Genomic DNA, 18,316 nt, shown 5'->3' with positions numbered 1-18,316 from the left:
ACTATTCACTATATAATAACTATTCTTACAGTCATTATGCTTCTAAGTTTATATGACTGGTCATTTGGATTGGAAGGGTTTAAAACTTGGCACAATCACAATAATGTTTTCCTTAGAGGAGGTTGTTATTAACATTAACTGCAACCTGTTAATCACATTCCTATTTATATCATCCATCACACTGACAAATGAAAACAGTGAGATGACACCTTTACAGAATTAATGCAACACCGACACAAAATAAGGCGCCATATAACATTATACACTTTTTACACATGGACTTTTATAGTAGTAGCTACTTCCTTTTTTCACTTCACGTTTCGAATCTAATTTTAACTCAGAGAAACATGTTTGGCTTCTGTGGATAGAGAATTCTGAATTAAAATGCTGTAGTGGCACCAATAAATAAATAAACAATGGTACACATTATCTAAATGTGTTTTAGCTCGTACTTGCCGTTCTAAATAGTTGGATTAAATTCATTAAATTAATTTGATGGATGATGGTTTTTACACTGAAAGAATAGCTAAAAACATTTTGTAAATCATTGAAAAATGCACCAGATGGCATAAGGACACGACTTGCGACATGATTTTTGAACTTGTAGCATTACTTGGACTCTAACTGGAGCAGACAGCACGCTGGATGGGGTGCAAACCCATTGCAGCGAACAATCTCACACACAACAGACAATTTGGAAATGCCAATCAGCCTACAATGCATGTCTTTGGACTGGGGGAGGAAACTGGAGTACCAGGAGGAAACCCCCGAAGCACAGGGAGAACATGCAAACTCGGCGCTCACAGGGCAGCAACCCTGGAGGTATGAGGAAAATGTGCTAACCATTAAACCACCATGATTCCTCCAACTACAATTATGCTATGCCTTAATGTTTATGTTCCTGCCTCACATGCAGTGTTCCCAGGATAGGCTCTGGATCAACCGTGACCTTTGCCAGTACAAAGTGGTAACTGAATGAATGAATGAATGAATGAATGAATGAACGAACGAACAACGCAATAGCATTAAGGTAGAAAGAGGATTTCCTCCCCTTTCCCTGGACCCCACACAGAACATAACTTGGATTTGACCTTACTTTGACATGAAAGTAAATAAATTGCATGCACAACTGAAGAACGGTACACAGACAATAACATACCAGGATTAAGTACTACATTTTCAGTAAGTAGGATCGAAAAACCTAAAGGCAGTGTGATAAAAGCAGAGCCACACAAACATACACTTAGGGGTAGGCTCTAAGATGGAGTCTGTTAAAGGAGGTGGTACACATACTCATGAAAACATGAACAGTTGGGCCAGTTCACAAGCACCGATATGTTGTGACGTATAACTGCCATACGTGACAGATGGATATGTGCAAGAGCCGCTGGAAGAGAGGCCTGTCAATGACTAATGAATGTATATTCACCTCACATTTGCTTTCATGCCCAAAGCTAAACACTTTGTCAGTGCGTAGGAGAGTGAGTGAGTGAATCTGTGTGGATATGGCTGAATGCATGTCTGTGTCATCAGCTAAAAATTGAAAAATAAAAATCCCTAGCCAGATGAGTGAAGAAATATCGATGTTTATTTAAATATATATTGTGTATATATACACAGTACACTACCAGTCAAAAGTTTGGACACAACTGCTCATAAAAAGATTTTCTTTATTTTGTACAATTTTCAATTATGTATACAAATTTCAATTATTCAGTGAACAATAAAATTCTTAAACAAATCAACTATTCTGACCATTTTATATTAAACTGTTTCATATTTTAAATTCTTAATCGTATTCCAGATGAAGCTTTATGCACTCTTAGGAGCTTCTCAACAGCTTCATGAAGAGGCTTATTATAGTTGTGAAATGTGTCTGTGTTTTAACGGTCTCATACAATAGATTTACATGCCTCCGAGGTCAATAAGCACTTTAATGTGCTCATAATTTAAACTGCAGGACTATAACCAAGTCTGGAATTACTAACGACTCATTTCAGCTGTTCGGAATCAGTTCCTTCATTTGGGAATCAATAACTCTGTTTGTCGTTCGCTTTGATTTTTTAAAACTTTGCAGACGTTTTACATTCACAAACAGCTCTATAACACACTACATGAAAGGTAATATCTGAAAAACATCATAATAGGTGCACTTTAAGTAATCATAATACAATCACATTTGTACATGAGACTTCACTTTTCACTATTTACTTGCTTAGAAGAAAATAGAAACCATACACATTTAGCAAAATGTCTTTAACACCATGTTAAAAGTATATTCAATCTAGTGTCCAAACTTTTCACTGGTTGTGTAAAAAAATCCATCAAAAACCCAGTGAGCAAGATTTCAGATCAAGAGGGGAATCACAATGTCTATGTAAAATGAAGTAATTACAGACCTGCTTAAAAAGAAGCAGTACGAAAGCAAAAGCTTGAAAAGGCATTCAGTGAAAAAAGGAACCGAGTGAAAAGCAAGAGGCAAAAATATCCAGCATACGACATTGACTGTTAGTGAAAGACCACCTGGCCTTACTGGTTTGTGGATATTTCCTTATTTCACTTCGCGTTTTGCAGAATTACTTGAGAACTTTTCATTTTCCTTTGTAAAAGTACCTCGCAAAGCAAGTTTCATGGTCTCTCATCAACACTACATTCATCACCTGCAACTGAACAGTCTTTGAGCTTCATTCCTTTGTTCGTTCATCCATCCATCCATCCATCCACCCATTCATTCATATGTGAACTGTGGGGAAGTGACTCATGTTGAGTCAAAGCGCAGCATATCACATGGCTTGGGCATACTCGTCCCTCTCCCCTGCCTGCTCATAGGCAGCATCATAACGTTTCCGTTGGCGACCGTGGATCCTGTTCCTCTCAGGGCCTGGCGAATGAGAGCCATGCGATCCGACATCCCCATCATTTTCTCCTTCACTCTGCCGGTCCTCTTCTATCTCCTCCACCACATCGCTCTTTTCTGAATCAGACTCATCAGAGTTTTCCTCCTCGAGGTAACGATAACCTTTGACCTACATGGAAGGATGTGTCTAACGTCAGCATGAGGAACTGAAACTAGCACATGTGACACTGGAAATGAGTAATGAAGCACATTGACCTCCAAACTACTGAAATTCCTTTACCTGTAAGTAGAACTGTCAACACTGCGAGGAAAAAGCTACTGTCTAGGTACAATTCTGTTCCCAAAGTTATTAACAATATCCTCTCAAAGGTACAAAAATGGTTGTAAAAATAATTTTAAAAAAGTGAAATTATTTACATTAAGCCATTTTAAAGACCATTTTCTTTACTCCATGGTCCAAAAGGTGCAATTTTTACCTTTTCTCTGAGCATGAATAAATCTAAGACAATGTCCTTTTCAGTGTACTAAATATGAACCAGCGTTAAAGTCATCACAACTAATGGTACGCATTACTCGTATTCCACTTCTCCAACCTAACCAAAACAGCTCAGTGTTAAACAACAGGCGTGTATTTGCATTTTTGATTGTATGTGAGTGTGTGTGAGACTCACCTTGTGCCGTGGACGGGGAATCCGTGGCAACCTGAAGGGAATTTTCTTTTCTAGGCGACGCTCCATCTGTGCATAACAGAAGCTTGCAACCAGTAGAGTAACCAATAGGATGGCAAGTTTGGCCTAATGATAGATGACCAGAAAGAGGGAGAGAGAGAGAGATGAAGATGAAGATGAAGAAAAGTGGGAAAGTCATTATTGTAATTATAGGTAACATTTAACACATATTGTTCAAATAATACTGTTAAAACTCATTCATATTTTTAAAGATGCCTAAATGAAATGAATGAAATAATAAATGAAAGCATGCTGTTGATAAATCAAGTGCATTCATTTTAATTCAGTAGATCTTTCCATTAGGATTACAGAGAGGTGCGTATCAAGTGTATCATGTGGTAGGGTACAATCAATAATATTTTCATTGAGATGACTATTCTTGGCTTCTTCAGTCAATCAGATCTTTAGGATTTAATTATCTAATCTTAGATCTCAGTGTTTGTGCCTCTGGTGCATTGAATCACAAGCTCCACATTCATATGTTCAACTGTTTGCATGTTGTAGTGGCATATTGATGAATTGATCATCTCACAGTGTTTATATTAAGCACTAAGGAGCTGTCTTATTTGAATGCACAGATTTCTGTATTTGAAGGGAAATAGACTGTGTGAAGAGAAAAGCTGTTCTTAGTTAATTTAAAATTAATTTAATGATAAATAATAAAAGTGAAATACAATTTATGAATTCCTAAATTTGCTGAATAAATGTGATAAATGGTAAACTCCCCCTGCAACACACACGTACACACACACACACATAAATCTTTACCCTCATAGGCAGGGCAGACCAGAGGTACACAATGAAGATGGCGATGGCCTGCCACCAGTGATAAATGGTGTAGACAAAGTCTAAACGCTCCTTATCCTCATACAGCATACCAAGTAGAGCTACACACACACACACACACACACACACACAGAGGAGGAAAAAGTTATTAGTGAAAGTTCACTATATTAGTCTCATTCAAGAGTCAAAGAGTAGATTCCATCCATCCATCCATCTTCTACCACTTTCTCCTTTTCAGGGTCACAGGGAACCTGGAGCCTATCCCAGGGAGTATCGGGCACAAGGCGGGGTACACCCTGGACAGGGTGCCAGTCCATCGCAGGGCAAAGAGTAGATTATACATTGCAATAAATAAACCAAGTTTGATTTATTTAGCTTTTTATTTATTTCACATTTTTGTAACTCCATATCTGGCATAAAAGTCCATATCTGGCATAATAGTTTAGATTTTTATTTATATCTGCAAGGTTTGTTTCCTCGTGAGCTTAACTTGTGATTATGCAACCCTGATTGAACATTCCCAGAATACTTTTAAATTTCAAAAAGAATGAAGTACAAATTCTTCCACTAACCCCAAATGAAGTCAATCAGCCCAGACATGTTTTTTAATTAGTTACCATTACATTTATATGGAACTTTTCTAGACACTCAAAGCGTCCTACATAGTTGGGGGTGGGGGGTGGGGGGTGGTCTCCTCAACCACCAGTAGTGTGTAGCATCCACCTGGATGATGCGAAGGTAGCCATAGTGCACCAGAACACCCACCACACTTCAGCTATTAGTGGAGAGGAGAGAGTGATGTAGCCAATTCAGGGATGGGGATTATTAGGGGACCATGACAGAGAAGGGCCAATAGGGGAATATCACCAGGACACCGGGGTATACCCCTTTTGTCACTCGCTTGTTTATGTAGATTGCAGCTAACAAATAATGGACATATCACCCAAATTATTTTCATAAATGCCTGTATTAATGGAAGGCTTCCTGGTGAGACGGTCTTCAATTACATCAATTCATCTCCAGAACAAAAATAAACAAGCAAACACTGGGCAGTAAAACTTTTTCGAGTAATCAAAAACGTACACATGGTAACTATTGTGAGTTTTTGTGTGTGCGCGTGTGTGTATGTGTTAGCATGTGTGTGTGCCACTCACTGCTCAACCCGGTCTTGTTGAGAGCAGTGCCCAGGCCCCAGAGAGCAACCAGCACTAGGAGCTGGGGCAGCTGTTGAGGAGATTTCGGTGAAGAGGACCAGCACATGAGAGCCACAAGCAGGATCAGGTGAACTGCTGCTCCCCCCAGCAGCATGACGGGTCGAGGTAAACGTGGCTGGAGGAGCAGTAATGACAAAGAAGAACACACGGAGGACGACAGGCCATAGACCATCACCAACAGCCACAGCTTCTCAATCCCCACTGCACACACACCATATGACTGAAAGGCACAGGAGAAAGCATGAGGGAGGAGAGAATGTTTTCAGAATTCAAGATACATTTTAAAAAACATTTTTCCAATACTGATTGTGATACTTATTTTCAAACTATTTCTGTTGATTTAGCCAGATACAGAATTAATTCATTTTTAACTTAATGTTTTATTTTTTTCTAGACAAACTGTAAAATAGAGGTAGCTTTCCATTTTTTTTCACCCATTCAAAGACCATTAAGTCTGTGAACTGTGTACATGCGTGGCTATTTATATTTAGATTTAGATTTTAGAAAAGTTAGAGCCTGTAATCACTTACGTTATAGCAGCTATATACTGTCATGCCCTCACCAACCTACTTTTCTCTCTCTTTTGAATTTAATACGCCAAAAAAAGCAACCAAAACGTGCCAAGTCCTGAAGACTTTCCCGTGGTACAAAACGCACTCAGTGTTATAATATGCTGACACTGGTGACTCCTTCAATAAATGGTAATTAAACTTCTCCTTACAGAAAACTTTATACGCTTTACTCTGTTAAATTACAGCAAGATTTAATACTTTTATTATTAGACTTAAATTATGTGGAGCATCAGCCATATTCTTCCCTGTGCAAGTTGTTACTATAGAAATGATAATGTATCAGAACCAGCACATTAATATAAACGTATGATTTGCATTGCAGAAAGCACTACTGTAAGCGCTATTGTTACAAAACACTTTATGGCACTGTGTCAGATAGATAAAATAACAGCAAATATTGATGAAAATGTCATGAATGAAATGTTGAAACTTTCAGTGATGAAACACATTCTTTGATTTGTCCTGCTCTCACAACATTCCATATCTGGTGGGCAGACACACGCGATTATTTGTTCTTTATTGCTCACCAGTATGAGTCCTTTGATGGCGAAGAGCACCTCAAAGCCGGAGTACACGAAGAAAGGACAGAGCAGGCGCAGGCGGTAGTCACGCAGGTGTTTGAAGGGCAGCTGGAAGATGTTGCCCCAGCCGATGCTGCGCAGGTCAATCTCCTCTGTGGGTCGATACGCAGCGCCACACACAGCCAGGAACTAGGAGACAGAATCATGTTGTTACTGTATAAGTGATGAGAAAACTATCTGCACCTTTCCATGCTTTAGCTTCATTATTATAAAAGTGGAATGTGTTTAAGGATGATCTGTGCTTGTAATAGGTCATGGGTTAAAGATGAAATGTGCAATTATTCATATTCATAACATTAGATCATTCCAATTTTTTTCCCCGTTTTCTCACCAATCTGGTAATCTGCCAGTTCCCACCCACCAGCCAGCTCTCTCCTATTATACTGCCAACCCGCGAGGTTGAAGGCTAACACGTGCTTTCTCCGAGACACGTGAAGCCAACCTCTGCATCTTTTCGAACTGTTGCTATTGCTGCATCACAGGGCAGTGTAACACACATCTGTCCTCTTCCACATACATGAACCCACAAACTAGGCTAGTGTCGATGTAACTGACAGGAGAGAGAGAGTATGCCATCTCTCCCCCTCGGAAAGTGCAGCCAATTTTGCACTCTTGGCTCTCAGCTTCGCGATTCTCGCTAACAATAGGGCGAACACTTTTCTGTTGCGCCACTCATTCCACTTCAGCCTATGTTGTCTACATATTAACCCCTTAAACTCCAAGGACCTGTTCATTCATTTAATTACTGTGATTATAATGTCATGTAATTATAATTTAATTCCAACTTAATGTAGTAGTTGTATAATATGCTTTATGATGAATAATTGATTAATAAGCTGGACATTTAAGGAGTTAAAGGAAAAATTAAGGTCCAAAACGTAAAACGGTCATTCAGAATAATTGTCCGCATTACAATTTGTGAAAACATTAAAAGCCACAAAAGAGAAAAACAGATCAACCCTTAGCCTAGCCACAGTGAAGATGCAACCTTGAGGACAGGAGGGAGTTGTATAAATACACACACTTCACCTCTACTGTGGACCAAAGTTTCCCATGGCAACCAGGTTTATAAAAAAACATCAACTTTTGTAACCTCTGGATGTCACCTACTTTTTTTTTTTTTTTTTTTTTTTTTTTTTAAACGTTTAACGTTAATTTTTTGTTGTTTGTAAACAACAAAAATAACAACTGCTATTTAAATATTTTGAATATATGTTTATGCTTTGCTGTACAACACATTTTGTACATGTTGTTTTCAGCTATTAAAAATGTCAGTTAAATAAATAAATAAATAAATAAATCCAGAACCTGATGCTTGGTTGTGAAGCCTGACAATTACACTAGCAGTGAATAGTTTGGAAACACCTGCTCACAGAACAGGTTTCTTCATTGTTACCATTTAACATAATAATGAAGACATCTGAAATGACAGATATGGGATTATTCAGTGACCAAGCTTCATGTAAGGAGCTTTACCCGGGAGGCTTTTCTTAATCTTTCCAAATAGGCCTCTCCTAAGCACGACGTTTGAAACAAAATGTTCTTACTTGAAACAAATTCCTAAACTACTTGTTTTAGGTAAAAACATTTTAATTCAGAAACAAATGTATACATGGGCAATAATAATAAATCACTATTTACTTTACTTTAATGCAATGAAAATTACATTGTGTCCAGTGTTTATCTAGTGTGCCTAGACTATTGGCTGGTAAGTTTAAAGGCATAGTTTTTAGTTTATTTTTAATAAATTATATAAGTAAAAGCAAATAAATAATGTTTATGTGACAAAATAGAAATGAGGAAGTTGTATTCTCATGGCTCTTTTTTAAGTAACTTAATCTGTACCTCATGACCATGACAGTGGTGTGAAAGTTAACTCATGATTGTCACGATTTCCCCTCGCGCCAAGCGCTGGAGCACGCAGCACGCTCTGCAGAGCAAGCATGCGCTTCCGGGTTTTCAGTGACACTGATTTTGTTTACTTTCTACACATGCATCCTTTTTGGTTTATGTCCTGTCTGCACCCCTGTACTGTCATTGGTTGTTTTTCCATCTTTGTCATCATTAATCTTAGCTGTTTTGTTTCACCCTTGATTACGTTTGTCATTTAAACCCCCCGTGTGTCTTTGTACTTTGCGAAGTATTACATGAGTTTTCCGTATACCAAGCGTTTGTTCCTCGTTTCATGTGGTATAGTTTTGATCTTGATCTCGCCCTCATTCTTCGATTCCGTTTTGATTGATTATGCCCGTTTGCCGATCGCCTGACCCAGTGCCTGTTTTCGACCATGCTATTGTCTCACATTTTGGATCTCTACTCTAATAAAGCTCTGATCTGAATTTGCATCCGTCCTAACTCCCATTACGTTCCGCAACATGACAATGATGTACATATGAGAGTCTGAAAATCTCAGATGGTCTTACTATGATCATGGCAATGAAGGCAGCTCCCATTAGAACACTCTCTGCTATAATGAGGTCTGTGGAACGAGGTAAATGTTGCAGCACAGTCTTATTAAAACCATCGATCACCCCGCTGCTCTCAGCTCCTGAACATACAAGAGAGAGAAACAAAGAGATGGAGTAATGACTGTATTCTTATTGACCACATTATTAGTCACACCTACGTCATTAGTTCACCATGTAGGTGTGCAGTTAGAGAGCTTTTCCATGCATAATTTATGTTAACTGTCCTTTAGCTCTTCATCACCATCAATTTCTGACCACAGCAGGAAATATTTGGATGTTGCAGTGTTTCCCAACCGAGCAGTGAGACTGCCATGTCTATTGGTCCCAGCAATGATGCTGCACCTGGTACACAGGCACAAGGACTATGCACACACTTCCAGTGTCACGGCTGTGCTGAGAATGTTACACAACCCAAATAATATGCGCTAACATCAGTTGTAGTTCTGTGGTGTTCCATTATGATTGTTTGTAAAGAGGGCTGACAAATTGTGCTTAGAAACAGATGGATTTCAGGCAGTAATTATGTACCTACAAAGCAACCTATATGGTAGTAGTATCTGGTAGATTATATATAGTATTATATTAGAGATCAGGAGTTGAATTTACCACAGTGCTTGACACTGAAGAGAGTGTGCTTGTAGTCACTAATGTGATAATTGAGGAAGCAGATCATGGGGAACTCTGCAAAGATGAAACTCAGCTGCAGACAAAAAGACAGACATACACACAACAGGCACAAATCCATATATTCAATTCAATTCAATTTTATTTGTACAACACTTAACATTAACATTGTCACAAAGTAGCTTTACGGAAATATATAAATTCAGGATATAAATTTTCAATCTATAAATTTTACATTTATCCCTAATGAGCAAACCAGACGTGATGATGGCAAGGAAAAACACCCCAAGACGATATGTGGAAGAAAGCGTGAGAGGAACCTGACTCAAAAGGAAACCCCATCCTCATCTGGGTGACACCGGGTAGTGCCGTTATAAATAATTCCCATCTATAACTGTGTACTACATGGTCAAATAGTGCAGAAATTCATTATAGTTTTAAAATAAAGCCTGTTTTGTTGAAGTTATCCACTGTTCACTGATGAAGACTTGAGTGGCAGTTGTAGTCCTAAGCAGTCACAGCAAATCTGTTCATATCAACTGCAGTCCAAAGCCACCTTCATGGTTTTTAAATAGTACCATCCTCAGTAATCTCATTGATCATTGCTGTACTCACATGGAAGAAGATATAGAAGATTGACTGGAAGATGATGACATAACGATGGCAAGCTCCCTTTGGCATTCGCTTCTGCTCCTGCACATGTTCCTCCTTGTAGTTCACATACTCATAGTACTGCTGGGCCATCCTATAGTACATCACACACACACACACACACACACACACACACACACACACACACAATATAACGATCCTATCCTACACAATATAACCATCCTATTACTTCTCTAAAACAATAGGCATGAAAACTGCTGGTAAATTAATAATACTACGTAATATTACTATATCTCTACAAAATCTGCAGTAGATCACGACTCCTGAATTCCCTTTAAAAGATCCTACTCTGTTTAATTCATCGTCCACATATGTAGTATATATGTGATTAACATCAGCAGTAAATTTGCCACATAATGGGAAACAAACCTACAGTACTGTGCACAAGTTTTAGGCACCCTATATTTTTAGTACAAACTTTGTTAAAGATGTATTATTTTATGGCTTCTACATTATCGAGTCCATACAAAAACATTTTAGATTCCCTAACATTAGTTTTCTAGCACAGAATTAAATGTTACAGAAAAATGTTTGCTTGTCAGTACATAAAGCAGCATATTAAGTGGTAAGAGACACTTTTCAGACAAAAAACATAATGAAGTGTTTTTCTGGGTTTTGCTGCAAAAATAAGAAGCCATTGCAAGAGTCAAAGTCTCCAGAAGAACCGTGGCTGGTTCTGCAAGATGCTCAATAAAACTTACAGCTCATTTCCTTATAAAACTGCACTAATTCTACCTTAGGCTAGTTTTTTTTTTTTTTTAAAGCAAAGGGCCATCACCCTAAATATTGCCTTTGTTTAATTTATTACTGTTTATTGCTTTGTGTATTTTTTTAAATGGAGAAACATTTAATTTAATTATTTTTGAAGGCATCTTTGTTCTACAGCATTTCTAATACTTTTGCACAGTTCTGTATTTTACAGAATACAGAACTGCAGGCCTTAAGACTACCATAATAACAGGGTTTTCAGTTTCCAGTTCTGCTCTCAGATCAGGTAAATGTGTCAAAATTCTGGCCCATGATAATCTCTCATATGCTACAGCTGCAGTAAACAGAGATAGAGAAAAGCATGCTCTCCCGGGTTTTTTTTTTTTTTTTTTTTTTTTTTTACATAAAAATCAATAAATGCCCATCCATTTCTTTTGTTCCTTGTTTACCCAGAACTTATTTGAATAATTTATTGACCAATAATACAATTCTTCCATTAATAAATCTCCAGATACTCAACCTTGTGATGTAGTTGCCCAAAGAGGCCCAGAGTGGGACTATAGCAACACCGATGGCAACGGCTGATGGTACCAGGGTGTAGTACCGCTCCCAGTAATTGGTCGAGACGAACAGTGCATAGATTCCTGAAGCAAGGAACATCATCCATTTGGTGCCCAGAAACCTGAGAAAGAGAAAGAGAGAGAGATTTCAAGATTCTACTTAATGCACGATGCAGAAGATGTGATATGCAATAAGAAAAAGATGATGAAGAGAAACAAATAATGTTGATGTTTTATCTGACACAAACTGATACGCTATTATGCAAACTTCATATGGTTTCGAGCTGCTAATTCGGCAAACTGTTCTAAGCAAAAACGCAAATACATTTTTTCTTAAGAGTCTGCGAAAAGCATCTAAATATTCACGCAATGAATATTCAGCAAGTCAAAGGCGATAATCAATTTATCACAGTTCCAGCAGCTACAGGAAGTTGAGACATGCAGAGCACGTTAAAAGACAGAAGGCCGGAAGGAGAGATGGCCAGAATGACTAAGCAAATGGCAGGAAAAAAAAAAAAAAAAAAAAAAAACAGTTCAGCTCACCGGATGAGTACAGGTGTGTAGAGCAGGCCTACGACTGGAGTGACATTGATGCCCATCAGCACCCTGCTGTCAATATCCTGCAGGCTCAGACTGCCATATTTCACCTCTCTGTAGGTTTCATCATAGTGCAGAATCAACTGCATCTGCAGCAGACCTGTGAAACACAAATAAAATTTAAAAAAAAACAAATCAAATTACATTAAAGGTATTGTCAGTCATTTTGGGCAGAGGTTATCTGAAGTTTGCAGTTTCTTTGTCCTGACTGTTTAGATGTCTGTGGTCCAGTCTGTGTTGTGAAGCCTGGGGTACCACAGAAACTACAGTTTTTCCTGTGAGCAAACATTTTATTGGCATCGCAACCAGATATTACAAGAGATTAAAATTAAGATTAAAAATTACTAATCTCAGTAATATCACGAATTATCTTGCATAAGTTTAATGCTAAAAAGGCATACTTAAACATATGGCATACATATAATATGTTATTATTTCTTTGTCACTCCTTATATATCACTTTCAATATTAGTTTATAATAATATTAAATAACCATAATATTAAAAATGAATCATCAGTATTAATTACTTTTATTCCTGAGCACTGAGCAGAATAGAAGAGTGTTATGTAAGTAATAAGATATTTAAAAAAAACAAAACAATACATACTTTAAATAAATAAATAAATAAATAAATAAAAACTAATTAAATAAAGGTAACTGTACCACCCTGAAGTTTTTTAAAGTTAATTCATAGTTAATATTTAATGTAACAGAAAGAGGTACATTTAATGTTATGGAACAAATTCCTGTTATCACATATGTTATAGCAGCTATAAACACCAAGGATTCCCTCACCATCCATTCTCTTTCTCTCTCTTAAAGTTAATAGGATAAAAACACAGCTTCCAGAGAAACCAGAAAGCACAAACTCGTCTGTACTGAAGACTCTCCGTGATGGAAAACATACCGAATGTTATGAAGGGTTCACACTGGAGACGTGCATAAAGGTTAAAGAAACATCTTGCAAAAATCTTCACCATATCCATAATAATATGAATAATTTTCTTTGTCAAATAAAAACATTGCTGTTTATTATTAGCCTTCGATTGAAGATTGTCTGCCGTACAAGTCCCTGTGAACGAGTTATTATTATTGAAATGACATTAGAACGAGCACATTAATGTAAACCTGTGGCACTAATGACAGAGCTGCTGTTATAGAAAATTAATCAAAACGTTCTGACCAGTCAGAATCAAGTACTCAGCAGTGCTGTGTTAGGACAAGCTATATTACATTATCTCCAATAGTAATGGAAAACTAACCCAAGTAAACGCTGTAGACGATCATGCCTCCACAGCTGGCCCCCAGCACATTCTTCACCACAGCCAGCCTCTTCCTCCTGTAGTACTTTCTTTCTTCCTCTTCCTCATCATAATCTGGATGGGGTCCCAGAAAGTCCTCTACCTGACAGAGAAAGAGGGTAAATAAAGGAGTGACAAAGGGTTCATAAGCCAATGCTGCAAAGAATATTTCAGGTGGACAACATTAGGGATCTGTGCTTTACCCAACAGTTGACAAAGTTCAATCAGCTTCCCTGAATATTTGCATATTTGGATATCTTATATTTTCTGACTTGCCACTTGCACGTTCAGTATTAATTTAGACTGTCACTGAGGCTTATTTCTCACTGCTTCTTAAAAACATGTGGCCAAACAGCTGCAGTGACCGTTTTCACATACTGATAACCATGAGTGCATTCAAATGATTTCATTTTTTATTATTTCATTTTGTTACCCAGCTAAAGCTGTGGGGCAGTGGTGGCTTAGCAGTTAAGGCTCTAGGTTACTGATCGGAAGGTCCGGGGTTCAAGTCCCAGCACTGCCAAGCTGCCACTGTTGGGCCCTTGAGCAAGGCCCTTAAGGCCCTCTGCTCCAGGGGCGCCGTATCATGGCTGGCCCTGCTTCCTCACAGGCTGGGGTCAGAAAAGAATTTCACTGTGCTCTACTGTATATGTGACCAATAAAGACTCATTAAAGTGATTCATGAATGGTCAGAGATTGTCTAGCCGCGTAGTCAGTATTGCAAACAGTATACTATTCAGTCTTGCATAATCCTGCAAAACCCAATGTGTGCGTTAGAGGCACGGTGGCACAGCAGATAGCACAGCTCCAGGCTCCCTGGTTATTGTCCCTCCTGTTACTGTGTGTGTGGAGTTTTGCATGTGCTCCCCATGTAAATCTGGGTTTCCTGTGGGATTTCAGATTATCACCTACTTACCAAAAACATTCTGGTGAATCGCATGTGTGTGTATAGTGCCCCATTACGGGCCTGCTGTATTCCCACATCATGCCCAGTGCTCCAGGGATTGACTTTGCAAACCTAACCAGGATAAATGAATAATGTCTACCTGGCCCTGGATGTTGCCCTCTGGTCCGGGAAGCTGTACTTCATTCTGATGGTCAGCAGGGGGCACCTCCTGCAACTCCGCCTCTCTGTACACGTTGTCTTCTGCTATCACTGCTGCCATCTGGCGGCCAAAACACAAAACACCATAAAACACATTTTATCCCCGTTCCTTTCATGTAGCCTAGAAAAAACTAACAAAATACTAACTGTTAACTAAGGTAGATGATGATAACAATAACAACAACAACAACAATAATAATAATAATAATAATAATAATAATAATAATAATAATAATAATATTTGGATTTTCTCCACAATCATATGAACATTAGTCATAGAGCAACAGGAAAAATTATACTTTTGAAAGAGTAAATATATACATTCGTGAATATGAGTTTACCAAATTATTTAGTGTTTTAGCAACTAAATCTTATTAGGTGTTCCTAAACATTTACAGATTCATGTATGATCACAGCCCAGGTTTAGTCGAATATGTACTACCATGTATATTGGAGTCATTAAAACTTTTACATTAAACATTAAAACAGTTAGACTGTGACTACAGAATCGATTCCATGCATTAGTTATTGTTTAACAACACTTTTCCTGGTTTTATTAAGAATGCAGTTGGATTCAAGACGATTTGAGGATTAAACTCAATTTTAGAAAACTAGGATTAGGTTTAATGGAATATTAACTACAACAACTTTATTAACAGCTGATCTCAACTATTTTGTCAGGGTAGATAATAATAATGATAATGATAATGATAATGATAATAATAAAAATAATACTTTGAAGAACACTGCCCAAGCATTTGACACTGGTTTCTGTTGGAATATTGACATGTGGATGGTTATTTACAGGGAGGAAAAATAACCTGCTCTGCTATTAAACAAACATTGGGAAACTACTCACCTAGACTGCGGTCCTGTGTCTCCTGTGAGCGTTTAAGCAAACAGACAAAAGAAGAGATCATGCATTAAACGGATCTATTTTCTAAATCAAACTAATCGTCATAGTAGGCTACATCCCCTTTAAAAAAATCTGCAGCATTAAACCCGTATTAAAGCAGAGAAGGGGAAACGAAAAAGTTACTCCTTTTCACTTCCCTTTCTGACTTGCGCACTCTTAAAGGTACAGTAACCTTATTTACTGAAAAGACCCGGATGTTGCTGGTTCACGTTCCAAGTTTACTTCTCACGTGCACAAAATGTGTGACATCAGTGACAATCGTACATTGAAATGCTTGTTGTGACGCTCAGGTACTCTAAAGATGTGCAACACAAAACAAAATTAGAAGATAAAAGGGGGAGGAGGGAGGAAAGAGGGGGAGAGATTATTTCGATATATAGTATATATTTACAAAATATGCTAAATATATTGCTATGTATGGTATGTGTGCTTAAATCTGTGGAGGAAAGTATTCATGTGATCGAATCTTAACATTTTCTACTACATTTTCAGGGAAATACCAAAAAAAAAAAAAAAAAAAAAAAAAAAAGAGCACCAAAGAGTACATTTCCCATCCTGCACTGCGTCCTACAAATATGGCTGCCATGGACATGAATTCCCAGAACACTCTTGCCTTCATTCTAATCCCATACACCTGCATCCAATCCTCAGCCCAATCACAGCAACAGTATTTAAGGACTTTCCATTCAGTCACTTTTGTCACATAATTACTCAGCTTCCTTTGTAGTCGGTCATTACCAAGCCTTTATTCCTGGTGTGCTATTCTGGTTTTTTGATTGTGTTTGTTCCCTGAGTTTGTATTTTAGTTACTCTATGGTATCCCATTTTGCTTTAGAATTCACTGTAACAGTGACCATACTGATCGCTGTTTTGAGAAGGTAATCATCAATGTTAGACTAGCTTGTTGCTAATGCTACCCAGTATTGTCTGCGGGCTAGTTTGTTGCAGATGTTACTTTCTATTGTGTGCTGTTGTTGCTGTACTGCAATTTCAGTCCAATATGTAGCATTAATGTTTGATGTTCACTATAGTAGAACAGTACAAATAGCCACACAGGCTTGTAACTGTAAAAGTGAGGGTAAAGTACCTTTTTATGGGCTTTGACAGAGCAAACTGAAGAACTGCGTTTGAGGAGTCGTCCATGTTTTGTTTTTTTTTCCCTCTTCCCACGTACCCAGATGGGAATTATGTAGTTACAACTTGCTAAATAGCACTTACAAGGCACCACAAACACAGCATTCAAGTTTAGATCACCTTACATTTCATTTACACTTATTAATTTAGCAGACGCTTTTATCCAAAGTGACTTACAAATGAGGAAATACAAGCAAATATATAGGTTGTGTTTATAGACTTTAGGCCAACTCAAGAAAGGATAATGTGGCAAACTGATGATCAGCTGATATGCTGGGAGGTACTGATCTTATCCTGGGTATCAGTATTGACCTTGATGTTGCCCTGAAATAAAAATGGGTATTGACTCAAACAATATTGTCAAATCCACTGATACATTGTATGCTGCAGATTTTGCACGTGAAAATATTTTAAAGCATGTTGTTTCACATAACTTAGCAGCAAAAGCTTGCAGAGTGGTTGGGGCTGTGAGAATTAGGCAATGCTCAGAGCTCTTGCATCATATTGAAAATAAGATCGCTGAATCAGTTAACTGAGAAGCACAACTTGGAGGACTGGAGAAGAAAATGAATTGCATAGATTTTCAAACTGGTGCAAATGTAGCTCATCAGCCAAGACTGGTATCCAGTTTTGCTTGTCAGTTTCCTTGGCACCAATCATCATGTAAATATACTGCCAAGATCACTTACATGCCAAAAATGATATCCTGTGGGAAGATTTTTGGTCAGGAGGGATGCACTTAATAATAAGAGATTACACGTAAAGACAGTCTGCACATTTTAACAGTATAAGTACATAATTACAAGTTTAAAATCAAATTGTTACAACTACATTTCAAGATTTTTTTCAGCAGCTCTCTTAGTTTCTTTTGCTAACCTTATGTCACACAGTGTCAGAAATAGGCTCAGACAAGACTATCTGAGATGATTTCAGCATGTAGTTCTCTCACAGTGCTAATTAGAGCACATACAGTTCAATCACTTTAACAAAATGACTTGTTATATTAATCTTATAGCTCTGAAATGAACAATAAACTAAAAAGCAAAAGGAAATATAAAAGGTATTTTGTTGCCTTTTGGGGGGAATTTATGGCATTTGAAACAAAACATGCTTACATACATTGTAGACAAAATTGTGCTCCCGGTGCCTCAACACCCCTCAGGATGTCTTTAATAACATGAGCTGTTGAAGTCTCAGTACGATCTGTTTATTGCTACAGTATTGATAGGATTTGTGCTTTTGCTCAACAGATGATGAACGGCAGAATTCTAAGACTTTAATAATTTAAGTAATGGTTTATTACAGGGCATTAGTGCAATCCATCATTCTATCTTTTCTAACATGCACAAATCTTTGATTTTATATATATATATATATATATATATATATATATATATATATATATATATATATATATATATATATATATATATATATATATATATATATATATATATATTTACTCGATTATTTAAACTTTCCAGACTTTCTG

At 37.6% G+C, this 18,316-nt stretch overlaps 1 protein-coding gene across 1 annotated transcript; it reads right to left on the bottom strand.

Moving 5' to 3' along the window:
* Window positions 1-1,566: 1,566 nt before the first annotated feature.
* Window positions 1,567-15,840, bottom strand: unc93b1 (unc-93 homolog B1, TLR signaling regulator). Its single transcript, XM_017463109.3, has 13 exons — window positions 15,634-15,840; window positions 14,716-14,835; window positions 13,631-13,772; window positions 12,314-12,467; window positions 11,731-11,892; window positions 10,446-10,575; window positions 9,813-9,906; window positions 9,162-9,286; window positions 6,685-6,867; window positions 5,526-5,805; window positions 4,354-4,472; window positions 3,529-3,651; window positions 1,567-3,026 (listed from the first exon to the last, which is right to left on the bottom strand). Exons 2-13 carry the CDS (start codon window positions 14,833-14,835, stop codon window positions 2,784-2,786), a joined length of 1,875 nt encoding a protein of 624 aa, XP_017318598.1. The 5' UTR covers window positions 15,634-15,840; the 3' UTR covers window positions 1,567-2,783.
* Window positions 15,841-18,316: the final 2,476 nt, after the last annotated feature.

This window comes from Ictalurus punctatus, chromosome 3, assembly GCF_001660625.3.
Source record: "Ictalurus punctatus breed USDA103 chromosome 3, Coco_2.0, whole genome shotgun sequence".
Classification (NCBI taxonomy): Eukaryota; Metazoa; Chordata; class Actinopteri; order Siluriformes; family Ictaluridae; genus Ictalurus; species Ictalurus punctatus.
The sequence above is the reverse complement of the archived record's forward strand: the minus strand, read 5'-3'. Positions and strand labels throughout refer to the sequence as shown.